Genomic DNA, 16,644 nt, shown 5'->3' with positions numbered 1-16,644 from the left:
CAAATACCAATTAACTAATCGACTTATCGAAAAAATAATCGATAGATTTGTCGACACACCAAAAATAATCGTTAGTTGCAGCCCTGGTCACAATATCATGCAACAAAAAGTCTAATCAGTCATGTCAGCACTTCTCTGAGGTTGTTCATCTGCAGGTTTTTCCTTTGAGCTGAATATGTCAACCGAAATGTTGATAATAAATAGGAACTTAAAATTAACCTGTATCTTAATTTAGCAGTTAAGCAGGCTGGTATTTGACTAGCCTTCCATGGGTGTGACGGAGTGGCACCGTCACTAACAGCGGGCAGCTCGCACACACACACCCACACACACGCACACGCACACGCACCAAACTTTTCCCGTTCCTAACAGCACTTCCTTCATTCCGGTTCACACAACAGCATCCTTCTTTCCCTCTCAATTCAGAGTTTCTCAGGGGGCACACTCTTAAGCTCTAACATTGTTTAAAACATACATTGTCTTTATCATGTTGGTTGCTGCACTTACCGGCTCGGGCTCAACCGTGTTCGGAATGCGCAAACAGAGCGCATCTGGTGCGCACCATATATGGATGTATGGCGGCCAAAAGTGGCCACGTGACCATGTTTAATTAATCTTTTTGTTTGTTTAAAATGATGTGTTTGAAATAGGTAAGGGAAATGCCAGTGGAAATGTTTGCATTACTTTAAAGGGGACATATCACGCTTTTTTCATCAATATATATTGGTCTAAGAGGTCCCCAAAACACGTCTTTAAAGTTTATGCTCAAAAAAACACTTTGAAATCAGATTTTGGCATGCCTGAAAAGTCCTCTTCTTCATTCCTCATCAGAACACTCTGTTTTCCCTCTGACCACGCCCCCTCCGGAAGTGGATGTGCCTCGGCTCTCCAGCACGTTGATCTAATGTTTACATGTTGGCTGAATATACACGGCTGCTCAGAGATCACGTTACTTCAACCCTCTGAATCTGATCCTGACGGAGAAGCGCCTGTAGCAGGACCTTTCTGAACGATTGGTCATAGATTTAGTGTTTCTTGTTGTTTTATTTATCAGTATGTAGACGTGTGTCTTGGTACACAGCTACGAACATGTAGCTATGTGGCTATGCTAACTAGCGCTAGCACTTATCCATGATAAATAAAAATCATCCACTAGATCTTCAAATCTGCAGACGTGGGGAGTAAAACCGACCTCTGCCAGAAAGACAGCAGGACCTTTTATGAAGGATTGGTCACAGATTTAGTGTTTCTTGTTGTTTTATTTATCAGTATGTCAACGTGCGTCTTGGTACACAGCTACAGCTACAGCTACAGCTACAGCTACAGCTACAGCTACAGCTACAGCTACAGCTACAGCTACAGCTACAGCTACAGCTACAGCTACAGCTACAGCTACAGCTACAGCTACAGCTACAGCTACAGCTATAAACATATAGCTATGTGGCTATGCTAATTAGCGCTAGCACTTATCCATGACAAATAAAAATCATCCACTATATCTTCAAATCTGCAGACGTGGGGAGTAAAACCGACCTTTGTGTTTATTAAGACAGCCTACAACTAGCATGCCTCCCTCCTAAGCTCCTTGTTAGCACACATGTGTGCAGGTAATGGGAGGAGGGGTTGAGTTGTATTTTATACAGTCTATGGGCTGAACAAGCTCCGAGCTCTGACTCCGTGACAGACCGAATATTGTTGTTACGTAACAAAAACACGGAAGTCTGAAACGGCTCGTTTCACACACATTTACAGAAAGGTGGAGAAATCAAAACGGGGGCAGAATGGATTTTTTTCATTCTCGGGGGGTTTGTAGACATGCCAGGGACACATATTTCAGGTAGAGAACCATTAAAAAGTCAATTTTGCATGATATGTCACCTTTAAACATGTTTAATTCTGCTCTAAAAATAGGCAATTCCTTGGCTTTTGAAGCCATCCTCAAGTGGACATGTGAGGAACTGAAGTTTGTGCATCTCTACATTGGCTTTATTTTTCAACATTGAAGGTTTCAACCTGAGTGCCATTTGGTTGATCTGACCCTTAAATCATGTCTAATTTGTTTACAGAAAAGTCAACATTTAAATAAGCCAACCCGAGTGTTAAACCAGCAGAATAAAACTCCAGCATTCACCCTGTGTTCATTTTCAGAGCTCCTTGAGTTCTCTTTCAGGGAGCAACATCAACACACCTACTCCGACAAACACTCATCATCTGTGTTCCACTAAACTTATGGCAAATCTATACCAGACCTACACTGTAATCTCGTGATTGCCTGAGGATCAACATGACAGACCCTGTAAAATGGACATGATGACACAAAAAAGCACCTGACAGAAGGAATGGCAGTAAAACTCACACCACACTCGACGACTTCCAGCTGCGGCTTCAAAACAATAACTCAAAGGAGGGAGAAGGTTTCTCAGCCAACAGGATTACAGCTGCGTACGTTTAACAGGCATGCAATTAAGAGTATCTTTTAGACAACAAAGCAAACAGAGTTATCTTTGAGTTTTTATGAGGACTGAAAAACAAAAACATCGCACATGATTTCCAGGCAATCTGTGGTAATCACCATGGAGAACTGGTGGACCATCAAAGATACAATCAACTACTTAAAAAAAACAGTCTGCTCTGTGCGCGTCTGCACTGCCTCTTATTTATGCTCTGATTTCTGTTCTGGCAGAGCTGCTGTTTGTTAAAGTAACAGTACGAACTAGAGTTTCTGCAGAGAAGACCATCAACAAGGAGTCAGTTCTTTCTCCTCCGCCTGCCATGATGACTGCCATCTGCTCATTTGTTCACTCAGGTCTGCTGTGTCTGCTCGCTGTGTGTAACTGTGTGTCCTCCCCGTCTGAGTGTGTGCACTACTTAGTTCTGTTGGATGTGCAGCGTTCCCACCCATCTCCACCCAGTCCTGAAATACACCAGGCAGGATAGACACGCGCACACACCCACACACACAAAAAGACTTTATGAAAAGTAACAGTTTTAATCCTTTAATAATCCCATTATTACTGATTTATTAATTTCTAATCCAACACATATTTATCCACAAAGGAAACCAACCACAGATTCCAAAACAACTTAGATTGAAGAAGAAGAAACCACATCAGAACGTTTTCTCACAGAAAGATAACTTATAATTACAGAGATAGATAACTATACTCAATAGTTTGGATCAATCTCCAAATCTAAATGTGTTTGGTTCAACTTGCCTTCAGCTTAATTGTTAACACATTTAGTCATGATACTTCAGATTGAAGCCTTACTGAAAATGCTGTCAGGGCAAGTTCCCTGTGTTGGCTAACTTCTTACTGAGTTTAAGTCTTACTTCTTATGACTGAGCAACATTGATACCCAGTATCTGATCACATAAAATGTTTACAGTGGTTATGAAGTGCCACAGTTAGCCAGCTATTTAGTCATTACAAAATGCAAACCACACTATCTGCTAGCTTACATTAGTTTGAACACAAGTTAAAGCTCTTATGGGGGACTTCAGTATTGTGTTGATTTTGGCACCCCCTGTGGATAAAGCAGGACAATGTCTTCTTCTTTACTAATCCTGTAAATGTGAAAGTCATGTTTTCTGATTAAATATTCTTTATTTTAAATGTCTAATTTGCAACAAACAATAAACAAAAACAAAAACAGAACTCTGCTCTGCTCTGCTCTTTTTGTAGCTAAACTCTTCTCACATGAGCTTTAAGGTACATTTTACCTTCAGCTATACACTTTAGCTTAAGTGTAATTTAAGGCAAAAGTTAGAAACTCGCTGATGTCGGACTTTATCCTTCTGTACCCCTTGACACAACCAAATTCTAAGAAGAAGAATCCATAAAGTAAGAAGTGTGTGAATCTGAAAGCTAGCTTCTTTTATGGTTCGTCCATCTGTTTTTGCTTTTTAAGTTGTTGTCCTGCAGATGAAATGTGTTAGTATATAGCTGTGGTGCTCTCTATTAGATGCAGCTCTTTAACTGTCTGCAGTGATACTTTTAGTCACAGTCACAACATGCAGAATGCAGACAAAATTACACTGATGTTATTTCCTTGTGGTGGTAAGAAACCAGCAGACGTTGTTGACATTGTTACAGATAAGCTATAGGCCTTTTGCAATTAAAACGTTCTTGCCTGCAAGTTGCAAACCTTTACAAAACACTTTCTCTTATCAGCAAATAGCTGTTCAACATTTAAAGGGCCTTTGAGGTGAAATATCATCAACCTGCCAAAAGAAATTCAACTAACTGTTCATTATGAACAATGCCAAATGATCAATTAGTGTTAACTGCCAACAGTCACATTAGCCTCCTGTGACTGTTGCAGCTTAATGACTGATCAATCAGTACTCGTTTGTAATATTCACTTGCCCAGCACCAGCCGGACATAATCTAAGTAACTTGCTCAATAGCTGCTCAGCAGGTATGCTGAGCAGAAACATACTCTGCAGCTCTGCACTGTACAGCAGGAGCAAGGAGGACGTGCACGCCGATGTCGGTTGTACATGGAAGTGATCCAGATCATGAGGGCTGGACCGGATCCAGGTGCAAAAAAAAGAAAAAGCCTGGCAGGATCATTAAGAGGGAGCTCTCCACTGGAGAGCGCACACACACAAGTACACACACTCACAAACACACTGACACACAGTCAGAGCAGAGCAGAGCGGAGCAGAGAGGAGCTCTCTCCAGATCGGTGCCAGACGCACGGACGACTTTTGTTTTGCGCGACTTGTAGATCTTTTTCAAACATTATTTCTTTTAACTGAAAAAAGTTTGTAACATATCTGGTGTCCATTTTGGAGCTTTAAAGTTTCTCTCTGGTGTTTAATGCCGATTTGGATTGTAAACTGGGTTTAAAGTTGGAAACCATCACGACGCGCAGGTAGGGTAAAGTTTGGAGACTTAACTCGTATTGCTCTGTGAAGTTTACTTTGCGGCAATTAGGCACTCATTTAACACATATTTCCCGACTTTTTCACTTTGCTTGCAGGAATCATACAGAGAAAGTCCCCCTGGATTGTATCTTTCGACGCAGGAGCGCGTAGTGGCAGCTCGACGCGCTTCAAAAGCGAGAGACTTGTCGGTGCGTCTTTGGCTGTTTTTATTGAATTAAGCCGCCCCAGAAATGGTGGGGCACCTACATTTACAAGCGATGGATGATAGCCTGAAAGGAAAGAACCGGGAAGGGCTGCTCGACAGTCCGGATTCGGGTCTGCCCCCCAGTCCCAGTCCACCCTTCTGCTCCCTCTCTCCGGGTCTGATCGAATCGCGCTCCGGCAGCTGCACGACGCCCGTCGAAAGCCATCATGGATTTTATAAAAAGGAAAGCAGAGAAGGCAAACTGGTAAGAAACACATCGCTGGATTTGTTCTATGATTTGGGGCAATTTTGTGATCTGAAAGCGGTGATTCTGCACTGTTTTGTGTCAAGGATAGTTCCGACTTCAGTCACTTCTTTGACAACCTGAATTAAAGGATAAAAAGACTAAAATAATGAGGCTGCTGTGAGAGAAACTGAAAAATCTGAGAGCAGTTTAGTGTTTGGCAAGAAACAGATTTCACTTCAATCCCACTCACACAACATCTGGAAGCTCTCTCTCTCTCTCTCTCTCTCTCTCTCTCTCTCTCTCTCTCTCTCTCTCTCTCTCTCTCTCTCTCCCTCCCTGCACTGAATTCCTCAGCTGCAAACCTCAGATGTTGCACTTGTGCTAAAGATGCCACAGTCCCTCAATAATCCAGAAAAAAAATCCCTCTGGTGCATCAGCTGAGCATAAACCACATGCTGTCAGAGAGGTCAGCGGGTTGATTAGGCCCAGTTGGGTTTCCAAGCTGGGGTCCGGGGACTCCCAGGGGTCCTTGCCAGGATTCCAGGGGCTCTCTGCAGGGTTTGCAACTGGGACCAATCAACCCAATTTTTAACAACTGTTGGTAGCATGTTTCTGAGGGCAGGCACTGTGGTGGAAAGGTTCAGATCAGGCTTCTTCTCCATGGTCTGTCATCTCTGCTAGATGAGAAGGCTGAGAGGTTTCAGTGAAGTTATAATCAGCAGTGAGACAGACTTTCAACTCCATAAAACCTTAAAATAAGCTATTAGAAGAAGGCCCCTCTGCTGCTGATGGCTTACTCACCCTCTTTGAAAAACACTAAAAGATCAGGAGAAAAGATCGTGTTTTTGAGACCAGTACTTCTCTGCTTCCTTGTCTCTGCAAACCTGCAACCCTTCTTCAAAGGCTGTGTGTTTGAGAAGGCAAATAACTCCCTACTACTCCTTCATATCTTATGAGCAGTATTTAGACAAAAAGTCAGTTATAATTGTTTCTTATTTCCTTTATGTTTGATCCCCTTTGAACTTGTGTACGTTGGTTCTCTTTGGGGTTTCTAAACTTAACTGAACTTGGGAACCACTAAATGGGTTTGTCATCCTATTTATCCACCTTCAGTATTTGCATCTTATAAACATGACTCTGGTTCCACTGACCTCGTTTTATCTTGAGTACAGATGTTAAACTGTCCTATGGTGTCTAGCCGCGCTATCTAGCTGTTGATGTTTGATGACAGGTTTGGTTCCACTGGGGGATGGTCCTCATGTGTCTCACTCAGTCTTAACAACAAAATTACCAGTTCAAAGACAAATTTACATTCACATGAGTTTGAAGGCCACCTTATAGAAAAATAAAGAGTTTTAGGAACTTTAAATTAACCAGAAGAAAAATAGTAAATTCACGAGAATAAAGTTGTATATTTATGAGAAAGAAATTTGTGTTATTTTGAAGGGACAGATCCAAAGAGCAGTCTGCAGCCTGAACTAAACTGAGGAACGTGGAATATCTTGTAAATAGAACAATAACTGAATACTCTGGTTTTTATCACATCAGTACCACTGGGTCATAAGTAACAGGAATCTGAATCTTTTTTTGAGGAAGAGCAGGCTGGCAGCCTGTGCAAGCTCCTGCAACTGCTGTTTGTCAGAGCAGAGCTAGCATCATCAGCCTTCAGCCCTCCTTGAAGGTTAACTTCCACATACCTGTGCTGGTTAAGCATTGCTTCTGTCCAGTGGTTATATGTCAGTTAAACCAAAAACAATCCTCATACATCTTCATCTCCATTTTCTGGATCAAAATACAGACAAACTGTGCTGTGCTATGAGATGCTATCTGTCGTTTGTGTTTGTTTACATCAGAGTAGTAGAGCATTAACTGGAGCCTCAGTCCCAGGCAGGGGTTGCGGTGCTGCAGCTTTGACACAACTTATGACCGGCATTTTGGATCTACTGTAATAAAAATATTGATTAATTCAACCGGCTGGTAATCCTTGTGCCGATGAGGGTATTCACGTTTACCATTAAGTCAACTTAATGCACACATCCCTTGTAACAATGGAGAAGAGTTAACATTGTCATCAATGAAAAGAGTCCCTGTGCCACTCTGTGAAGATTATGAAGTTTGTTAATTAAACTCAAATATTAAAAACATGTGTCCATACTGGTGGATTAAATCATGCTCAACAGCTGAAGTTTAAGTGAACAAATCAAACATCTGGAGCACCCTGAGCCGGTATTGGTCTGTATTCAGCTGAGGGCAGATATGAAAAATTACCTCAAAGAATATTTTCCATGGAAACTAATGCTAATTGATGCCATGCCCCACTTTCTACCTTTCTTATCCTGCAGTCATTTGTGTGGCACATGACATAAGGAGGCTGATTTGGCTGAAAATAATTTCCAGGTCACTCCCAGTTTCAAAGTCTTCAAAACATGTCTGCGCAGGTTGGGGTGGCTTTTAAAGTGTCTGAAGGAGGCCTCAGAAATGCAGCGCTGCATCCTGGGAGTTGCGTGACATCCAGTGTGCTGAGGCCAGAGACAGAAAGAGAAAGAGAGAAGTCCTCTAATCCTCTGGAGGTTCAGATTAGTAGGACTGCCCTGTTTGCGGTTTTCCTTTTAAAGATCAGAACTGATGGGGGTTTGTGTTTCTAATCCCGCCTGTGTGCACGGAAAGAATCAAACTTTCCATCACACTGAGTCTTTGAGAGTTTCCTCATGTTGTTTGGGTGTATGTCTGTCTGCAGGACGTGAGGATATACATGTGCGTGTTTTTTTTTCTCTATACAAATCTATTTTTGTGTTGTTTTTGTATGCCACCTAAGAACAATCCTCAGGGTCTATTTCGGGGTGTTGGGGGCTTGTTAGAGCGACCGCAGGACATTGCATAAGTGTTTGATGACCTCTCGCTTCTAAATTAAACGTGGATAAACGCTCAGACGCCCTGTCTGTTTTCAAACATGGCTCAAATTTATGCAGATGCAGGATAAATGATCTAATAAATGTCTTAACATGTTATTAAATAACCAGAGGAGCTGGATACAGTATCAATATGAGTGTTGTCATGTACTCTAGGGATTCTGGAGCTGCATAAGGTCATGTCCACGTCCTGTTTAAGGATAGCTGTCAAGTGTCCATGGATTAGACTGGAGACAGATCTCATGACTTTTCCTAATTCTGCCTCACTGTCTGATATCGATGCTGCAACATTAACGTCCTCGCAAGCTGAGGATGTGAACTCAGAGGCTTCACTTCAGCAGAAGTTGGAGACGATGTGTTTGAGTTGGCGTTTCAGAAGCTCTGCATTCTATTGTACTCTGTGAGGGTTCCTCAGCTGCAGAATATTTTTCCTGGGCAGAAACGTGCTTCCACGGGGGTTGAAGCTTTGTGTGCGCACTGGGGGATCTACCGCCTGGAGGTGACCTGCCTGCAATTCACAAGTGTTTACTTTGCAGAAGTTGCCAGAACGCACTGTGCAGGAATATCTGGGATGCTCTCCATGGTGGAGCAGCGTGAAGAGGACAGGCAACAACATACTTATACACTTTTTTAGGTCATAGAAAAGTCGCAGAGAGAGCGGCCAGTAGATGAGCTGTTTCCAGTCGTGTGGTGAAACTAGCAGCTGTGAAAGTTCAGCTCCACTGTGCAGATAGTGTGTGTGTGTCGACGAGCGGACTGTAGGTAAGACGAGCTGCCGTGCCCTTGGCCTGTTCCCGCTCGTCCCCTGTAGTGGCATGTGCGCTCAACTGAGTCCAAACCACAGCATGTGACAGCCCCCTGTGTGAAATGTGAGCTGTGGACGGAGCATTGCTTGAATCAGAGAGGTGGTCGGTGTGCGGAGACACGCTCAAAAACCTGAGCTCACAGTGGAGGACAGTATCTGTGTTTGGGATTGGTGTAGCTCTGTTTGTCCCTTTGAGGCTCCACGGTGGAGGCTCAGAGTTCAGGGGTCAACACTCAACAGGTTCATAGGACAGTTGAGTATGATCACAAGGTGGTTCTAACATATCTGATGTCAAACATCATTCCAGACACTCTGAATGAGTTCCATAGATTCACGTAGAAAAAACTGCATTAAAACAAACAAATATATTCAACAACTTTAGGTCACATCGACAAAAACAAAAAAAAGCTGAATTATCTTGTGGAGGAGAATGTAAAGCTAGGGATTTAAACATGCTGACAATACATCTTTTAATTTAAGAAAAGAAGTTGTACACTTGTTTGTGTATTAAGATCTGCATAAGCTGTGACTCAACAAAAGCTGTTCTCTCTGGGGTACTGGGGTGGCACTACAAAATATACATTCACACAGAGCATCATAATTACCCTAAAACTAACACAACAAACATAAAATCCTTATTAAACAAAAACAAATGACACAATTCACCTTGCAGAGACACACTTAATAAGCACCATGTTTCTTAACCCAAATTCTGACTCTACTAAATACTCTCTGTTTTACAGGCACAGTGAGGAATTTGATTTTGAAATAGTCCCACCCTTATGCTGATTCCTCTCCATGCTCACATAGACAGTAAAATTAGATTTTCAGCAATAAGTGAGGTTATTTCTATATACTGAATTTTTCAATCGAGTTGGATTTTTTGTGAGAAAAGCTAAGACGATATTTTTTGTCTTTAAATAATTTTCTTTGACACAATGTTTTGTACTCTTGACTGATACTGGAACAGGATTGCAAAAAGATGTGTGTTTTCTGTTGGGGTAATGTTTTGGACGGAGAAACTCAACAACCATGACTTTGCTAGCTAAAAGAGCAAAATGGCTATGAACAGGACTTTATGTTTATGCCAGTGTGTCACTGCTATTGAAAGGCAGACCATGTTCATATTTATGGTATTTGGACATTTATTGGGATACAGGAGCACACATCATGACTACATTACTGTGACTGGTAACGTATGTCTGGTCACCAAAGCTTTGTCATTGTCATGTTACAGTTTATCATTTTTCGCAAACACAAATCAATACATCAACTCATTACTCTGCATCCTGCAAAAAATTGTCTTGAACAAAAGAAAAGTAGTATTAAAAAGAAGGTCTATATCTTTACATCAGTGGGTGATGGTGCTCGTGGGAAATGCAGTCCTGAGCCAGGAAAAACACTACTGATTTTATCCAAAGGTCTCAAGAGAGTGAACACAACATGAAAAGCCTCCACTGTGTCTTTAAGAGCCTGGGTTTAAACTGGGTTTTGATAGCTTACTAAAAAAAGTAATGATCGTCCTTAATCAAACAATGTGCTGTTAAATGAAATGACACTTGCTCTGTGTGGCTGTGTCAACAGACGGAGAGTTAATGACTTCCACTAAAGAGCTTTTTATGTCAATGCGTCCCTCTTTGCATGTTAAATTTTCATATACGATGGGCTTGAGGAGGTTAAAGAGCCAAACGGAGCCTGCAGGCTGCTGAACAAAGAGTTCTCTTGTTGATCGAACAGTTACTGATTAAATGAGAAAATAATTGTCAGATGAATTAAGAGTCAAAAGAATGATTTACTCCAGCTCTGGAAGCTCTCACTAGGACGTTCAGTTCAACTTTAATGTCAGGGAAGATATTGGGGGCAAGTTTATACATTTGCTTCGGTTCAAGAAGTGTTTAAGACATCAGAAATAATCCAACAAGTTTTACGTGGCTGTAAACACAGGCAAACTGAGTGATAGAGCTCCAACAGGTGAAACAGACCGATGTCATGGCCATGGTTAGGCTAGAAGAAGAGATGTCCTCAAACACCCATGTTTGAGCATTTCAAAGTGTACAGATTACGTTTAGTTTAGCATCAAGAAACGTGACAAAGGCACAGCTTGTTCTTCTGTTACATTAGTTGTTTCCATGTGACCTCTGACCTCCTGGCAATGCTTCATGGAAACAAGTGCGACTCTGAAGCAACAAAAAAAAACAACCTTGTCAAACACTTAAAACATTTTCATTCATCAAAGTCTTCTGCATCACTCTCTGACAAAAGTCACTGAAGTGGTGCTTCAAAAGAAGTAAAGCAGGTTCAGGTACAGGTGCTGCTGTAGCTACAGGTACAATGAAATAAGGGGAATCGTATTTCAATGCAAAAAGATAATAAAATATACGTGCAAAAAAGCCCACAGAAAACAACAAAACAGACAAACCCACACATACATCTACATTTAACAGTTATTGCACATTTCCCTTTAGGCAAAATATCACAGTTTGAACTAATTTATGTTTTAGAAGTGTTCAGTACATTGATGGCTGTGGGGTAGAAACTGTTTTTCAGTGTGTTTGTCCTTGTTTTCATGCACCTGTATCTTCTGCCTGAGGGCAGCAGTTCAAACAGATTGTGACCAGGTTGCGATGGGTCCTTCAATATGTTTTGTGCTTTTACCACATTAAGGTTCATTAAAGCTCCTGTGAAGAACTTGGTTTTGTTGATTTTGTCCTGTACATGTGTGCAGGGTTGAGTCTAGACAGGGGTATCCCAATTGGGGCACAAACTCATGCGGGGGTGTGTGTATCATTTCGACTTTACCTACTATACCTGTGAACACTTTTATGACTTTATCAAGAAACGACTAAGTGGCAGCTTAAAAACATCTTAGCTCGATTTTAAGTTCTGGAACAAATACAAGCAAACTCCTGCAAGGTAACATTTAAAAACATGTTTAGTGGAAATGTTTTTGTGTCCAAATATTGCTAATTAGTTCTGTGTGCAGTAGTTGGCTTGCAATTATAGATTATACACACCTGTCTCTTGATAACTATATGTGAAGTTGTTTTTTAATTACATTTTTTTTTCTTACAAGATAAAATACCAGTTAAAGAAAACACGCTAAATTTCACTGCAAAGAAAAGTACTAGAGCAGCCTTAACACCAGGTTGCCTTTTCCCAACAGCATCATCTTCTCTTAGCCGGACTACAGCTGCTCTAGAGATTCATATTCTAAGTGTGTTTCACATTTCTGCAACTACTGTACACTTGACATCTGTGTGGGGTGTGTGTGTCTGGGTCATACATCTCCAGCCAGCCAGCCCATGCTGGAGTGAAACCTCATGAGAGATTTACCACCAACACTTCATTTAACTAGACCCACACACTGTAATTATCAGGGATGAAATGGAAGCGTTGCCCACTGCTGTTTTCTCTCTAATTGTTGTTATAGTAATGACCGTATGAGTTCTCATGAGGGGCGGATCAAGGAGTATGTTTTCCCGGAGCGGCTGGGGAGTGATGTGTTTTAAATTTGTGTAACTGGCTCTGGCGAAACCCCAAAACACACTGGCATTTTTCTTTTCTGGAATTATTTGAATGGACACGTTGGCAGGCTGATTGCAAACAGCGAAGCAGTTCATGGAGGGTTTTATGAGATTGTGACTCTTGTGCTTCCTCTGCACAGCTGCCGTATCTGCTGCTGAACTCCACGGGGCCGGACCCTAAGACTCGTATGCACCCTGTGTTCTTTGGTGAGAGCATTGAGGTCAACCCAAAACCCGAGCAGGAGATCAAGTAAGAGACTTTCACTCTTTGAATGAGCATAAAACAAAAGTACCAAAGGGAGCATATTTTGATCAATGTTCTCTTGTCAATGCTGCCCCCTAGTGGTCAAGTTTCAATGTGTTTTTAAAAAGCTCACCTTTTTCTTTCCAGGTGTAACTCCGAGGTGAAGTATGACTCAGACAAACATTACCGGGACCAGGTCTTCTGCGCTCCCATTCCCACAGCAACCTCCTTCAGCGAGACAGTGGTGGCAGTACGAGACTGCACCTGGAGGAGCTACAAGTCCCAAGTATACCTGGAGCCCCGGCAGAAACCCATCAGCTACAGAAGCACCACCATCATCTACCCAAAACACGCCAAGAACACTTACCGCACCACACTCAACTACAACTCAACGGGGTCCCGCCGCTGGTTCGTCTCCACGGTGCAGCTGGAGTCCAGCGAGGATACGAGTCCCTGTATCATCTACACAGAAGATCTGTAGGGCCCAGACTAGAGGGAGGACGTCCTGGTCTTCATCTATCTTTGTTTCTAGAGGACTAGGCCTGTATTGAAAGGGAAATACTTCAAGTAAAACCTGGGGATCCTGTTCTGTTCATCATGGAGGAAACTACAGGAACCTTTTAGTGATTCTTCACCTGAGTGTATTTAGACTTTCTACTGATGCAGTCTTTAAAAATGGAGGTGCTCCTCTGGCTGTTTCAAGAGTTAATGTCTTATTTAATACAAGAGCTGACAAATTGGTGGTCTTTGCTCTCCCTCAGGTTGGCGTGTGAGGGGAGAAACAGATTGTCTTTTTATGTAGAGAAAAGTCAGGATGGTATGTGTTGTGGATTTCAGACGAGTCACACCAATGCAAAGCTTTCTAATGTGGCTTTATTGCACTTGTTTCAGTCCTGTCAGTGGACTTGGTGTTGCTGAGGGATCTTTCAGTGCTGCATATGAAAAAATTGGACCAAAGATAGTTTTAACATTGATGTTTTTGGAACAACTCTTCATACTGGGACAGAACAAAAAATGCACATTTTGATTTGTAGCATATTAGACTCCAAAACTCGACTGGAGTTTAATCAAAACAAGGATGAAGGCACAATAACAAGAGATAAAGGAGACATATTTGGAGCATTTAGAAACACGTTTTAAATCTTAAAAGTCCAATTATTACATTTGGGGATTTCTTGCTGATTAATAACTCTGCAGTATGTTTTCATTTATAATCACTTGCTAATAGTTCGGGCAAATGAAGCTCAGAAAGTTGGACAGACATGCTTCTTAATAGCCCTAAATAGACAAAACAAACTCTAGTTTTGGAGTCACGCTTTTAAATTGTTATGCGCTTTCTTCTGGTCTCCTAAATTACCAACTTCGATATCTACATGTATTTTTTATTTGGTGAATTATTGTGTTAAAAGCACCGGTTAGAAGACAAAGACAAAGAGAGTGGTTGTTGGGTGAGAAAATAAATATTCATAGACGTTTTTGTTGATAAAAACTTGACAAATGTAGGATCATACTTATCATGCATCACAGGGGCTTTTTGTCCTTAAAGGCCACCATCACTCAACCAACTGGGGGCGTAGTGTTTCGATCTAAAGTCTGACCGCTAGATATTGCTAAATATTCCCATTTCTACACACTGTACCTTTAAGAGAAGACATTTAGTGTATCTGCTTGATTGGGGCTGTGGTGGTGTAGGACCACTTATTATGTAGTTACAAGATAATGTTATCAGGGCCTTCGATGATGGTGCTATGGTTTGGTTTGGTTTGCTATTCAGTCCTTTTTTTTTACCTGCTGTGGTTTCAGTTGGAGGAGCTTTTTAGAGAAGTGCTAAAAAATCAGACAATCAAAGGGATAGGGATTTATCATATCTTTGTCACAGCTATTGTGACTGGTCTACAATGAAATTTAGAAACAAACAGAAAAATTACCAAAAAATTTTTACTACAGTTGTCTGGATGGTTAGTTGCTACAAGCGACTGAAGTTAATCTGTTTCCATTGCCTTTCGAAATAAGGCTGATGCTGTTGTGGATGAAGTTGCACGAGCTATTTGTGAATCTATCCCTTAGTGTTTGATAGCCAAGTTTAAATGAATAAAAAAAAACGGTTTCTAGGAAGTGTTTGCTAGAAAACATCTCTCCAACCAGAAAAAATAAATAAATCAAGGATGTAAATCAATGTAGCATCCAAATTTGTAGCGTTTTCCTAAAATAAATACAAGTTAAAAGGGGAAAAGAACATATAAATCTTTACTATTAATCTTTCTTAACCTATTAACTGATACTGTGTTTAGTTAATGTGTGTACACAAGGTATTTAAGGTTCACAGTTTTAGTATTCAAGCAATATCCTGATCTCTAACCTAGCTAACATTGTATGCTAAAAAATACTTCAGTAATTTTAGGCATTTTGTTGCTAGATTTTATTCAAAATCGTTGTGTCAAGTACTTAAAAAAAAATCCTATCATATAATACCTCTTTGATTTTGTCATTAGTCATTTGGTTCTGTCTAGCTAACACCTGTCACAGCTAGCTGCTTAAGTTTGACTGCAGCCAATTGTAGTTGTTTGTGCAATGCTACACTTCTAATTTAGTGATGTAGAAATCTCAAATGGAAGATATTTTGGTTTAAACTTGGCTCAAAATAACAAATAGCTGGTGCAACCAAGTGTTAAATATCATTTCAGGTACCAACAGGCTGTCATACCAGACATTCATTGAATAACCAACATGTAAAAAGAGGAGCAGAGGAACCAGACGTCCTTGCTGTAGATGTAAAATAGATTATATTGAGCGTTTTCATTACTTTTTGTTGTTTTTATGAAATAACTTGCCACTTCATTAGTTACACATAATTCTACTTAAGTGATGACAGCAACAGAAATCATAAGCTTTGTAAAAGAAATCCATAGCAGAGCTGTAGTATTCGATCATATTAAACTGTACATCTGAACCTAATGAAGCGATTGGTGATATATATAAATATGTAAGAAATAAGATTATTTGAATATGGTAAATATTGAAACTTTGGACTTTACCTCAAATTGTCTTAGTTTTATTTTGTTGCAAATATGTTTTTCCAACTTTCAGTCGAGGTCCTGAGCTTGGGTTTTTGTTTTTTTTATAGTTTGAAAGACGCTCTAGGTGTGTAAAGGTAAAAAGAAGTGAAGGGCACAAAGATGAGGTGTTGCATCAGTCCTGAAAGCTGGTACTGTGTTTTAATGAGGGAACCATAAGTGAAGAAACAAAGAGCAAGGTAAGGAAACAGGAGTCAAATTTGCTCTTTGAAAAGATGGATGAGATAAAGAGCAAGACAGCTTTTCTTACAAATTAAGGTTTTTGGGTGTGACGATAGAGAGTTTTGAAATGTGTTGATGGTCTGTGAGATGTCAGAAAGTGATGAGAGAAAGTTGTTGGGTGTTAAATATATTGGTGGTTCTATGTGAGATACTTTTTTGTTTTCGAACACTTGATTTTGTAACTGTAAAATATTTTCCTGTTGTATATGTGGCATTGAGGCACTTCATAATTATCTTTATATTTTTGTACGTCAATCCTTGCTCCTGTTCTGATCAAAGGAAATAATTTAAAAAGATGTATATCCTCCTTGAATAAAAAGAGATTCCCAAACCCTAATTCTTTTGTGTTGACTACATTTGTTGCCTCACTCTGATCACAGGACATTGGATGTTCCTGCTGAGGACAAGTTTATTTATTATGGCTCTGAAATAAGGGGAAAAGGAAGTTCTCCAGACATCGAGAGGCCCCCTTATTTTGCTCTGTTCCTGTTATTTAATCCAAAGCCAAGGTAGGATTTATGAAAATACAGTCCTGGAGACTCAG

General features: G+C 40.7%; 1 protein-coding gene and 1 long non-coding RNA gene across 2 annotated transcripts in view; one reads left to right on the top strand and one right to left on the bottom strand.

Annotated features, from left to right (window-relative positions):
- Nucleotides 1–578, bottom strand: part of LOC117819245 — a 51,991-nt gene extending 51,413 nt beyond the window's left edge. The window contains exon 1 of the long non-coding RNA XR_004632491.1: nt 508–578. This is a non-coding gene — a long non-coding RNA (uncharacterized LOC117819245). The remainder of the gene's footprint in view (nt 1–507) is intronic.
- Nucleotides 579–4,592: 4,014 nt separating this feature from the next.
- Nucleotides 4,593–16,437, top strand: rflna (refilin A). The gene is made up of 4 exons (XM_034691268.1): nt 4,593–4,878; nt 4,987–5,340; nt 12,701–12,810; nt 12,952–16,437. Exons 2-4 carry the CDS (start codon nt 5,122–5,124, stop codon nt 13,283–13,285), a joined length of 663 nt encoding a protein of 220 aa, XP_034547159.1. The 5' UTR covers nt 4,593–4,878; nt 4,987–5,121; the 3' UTR covers nt 13,286–16,437.
- The last annotated feature ends 207 nt before the right edge of the window (nt 16,438–16,644 follow it).

The sequence above is a fragment of the Notolabrus celidotus genome, chromosome 9 (assembly GCF_009762535.1).
Source record: "Notolabrus celidotus isolate fNotCel1 chromosome 9, fNotCel1.pri, whole genome shotgun sequence".
NCBI lineage: Eukaryota > Metazoa > Chordata > Actinopteri > Labriformes > Labridae > Notolabrus > Notolabrus celidotus.
The sequence above is the reverse complement of the archived record's forward strand: the minus strand, read 5'-3'. Positions and strand labels throughout refer to the sequence as shown.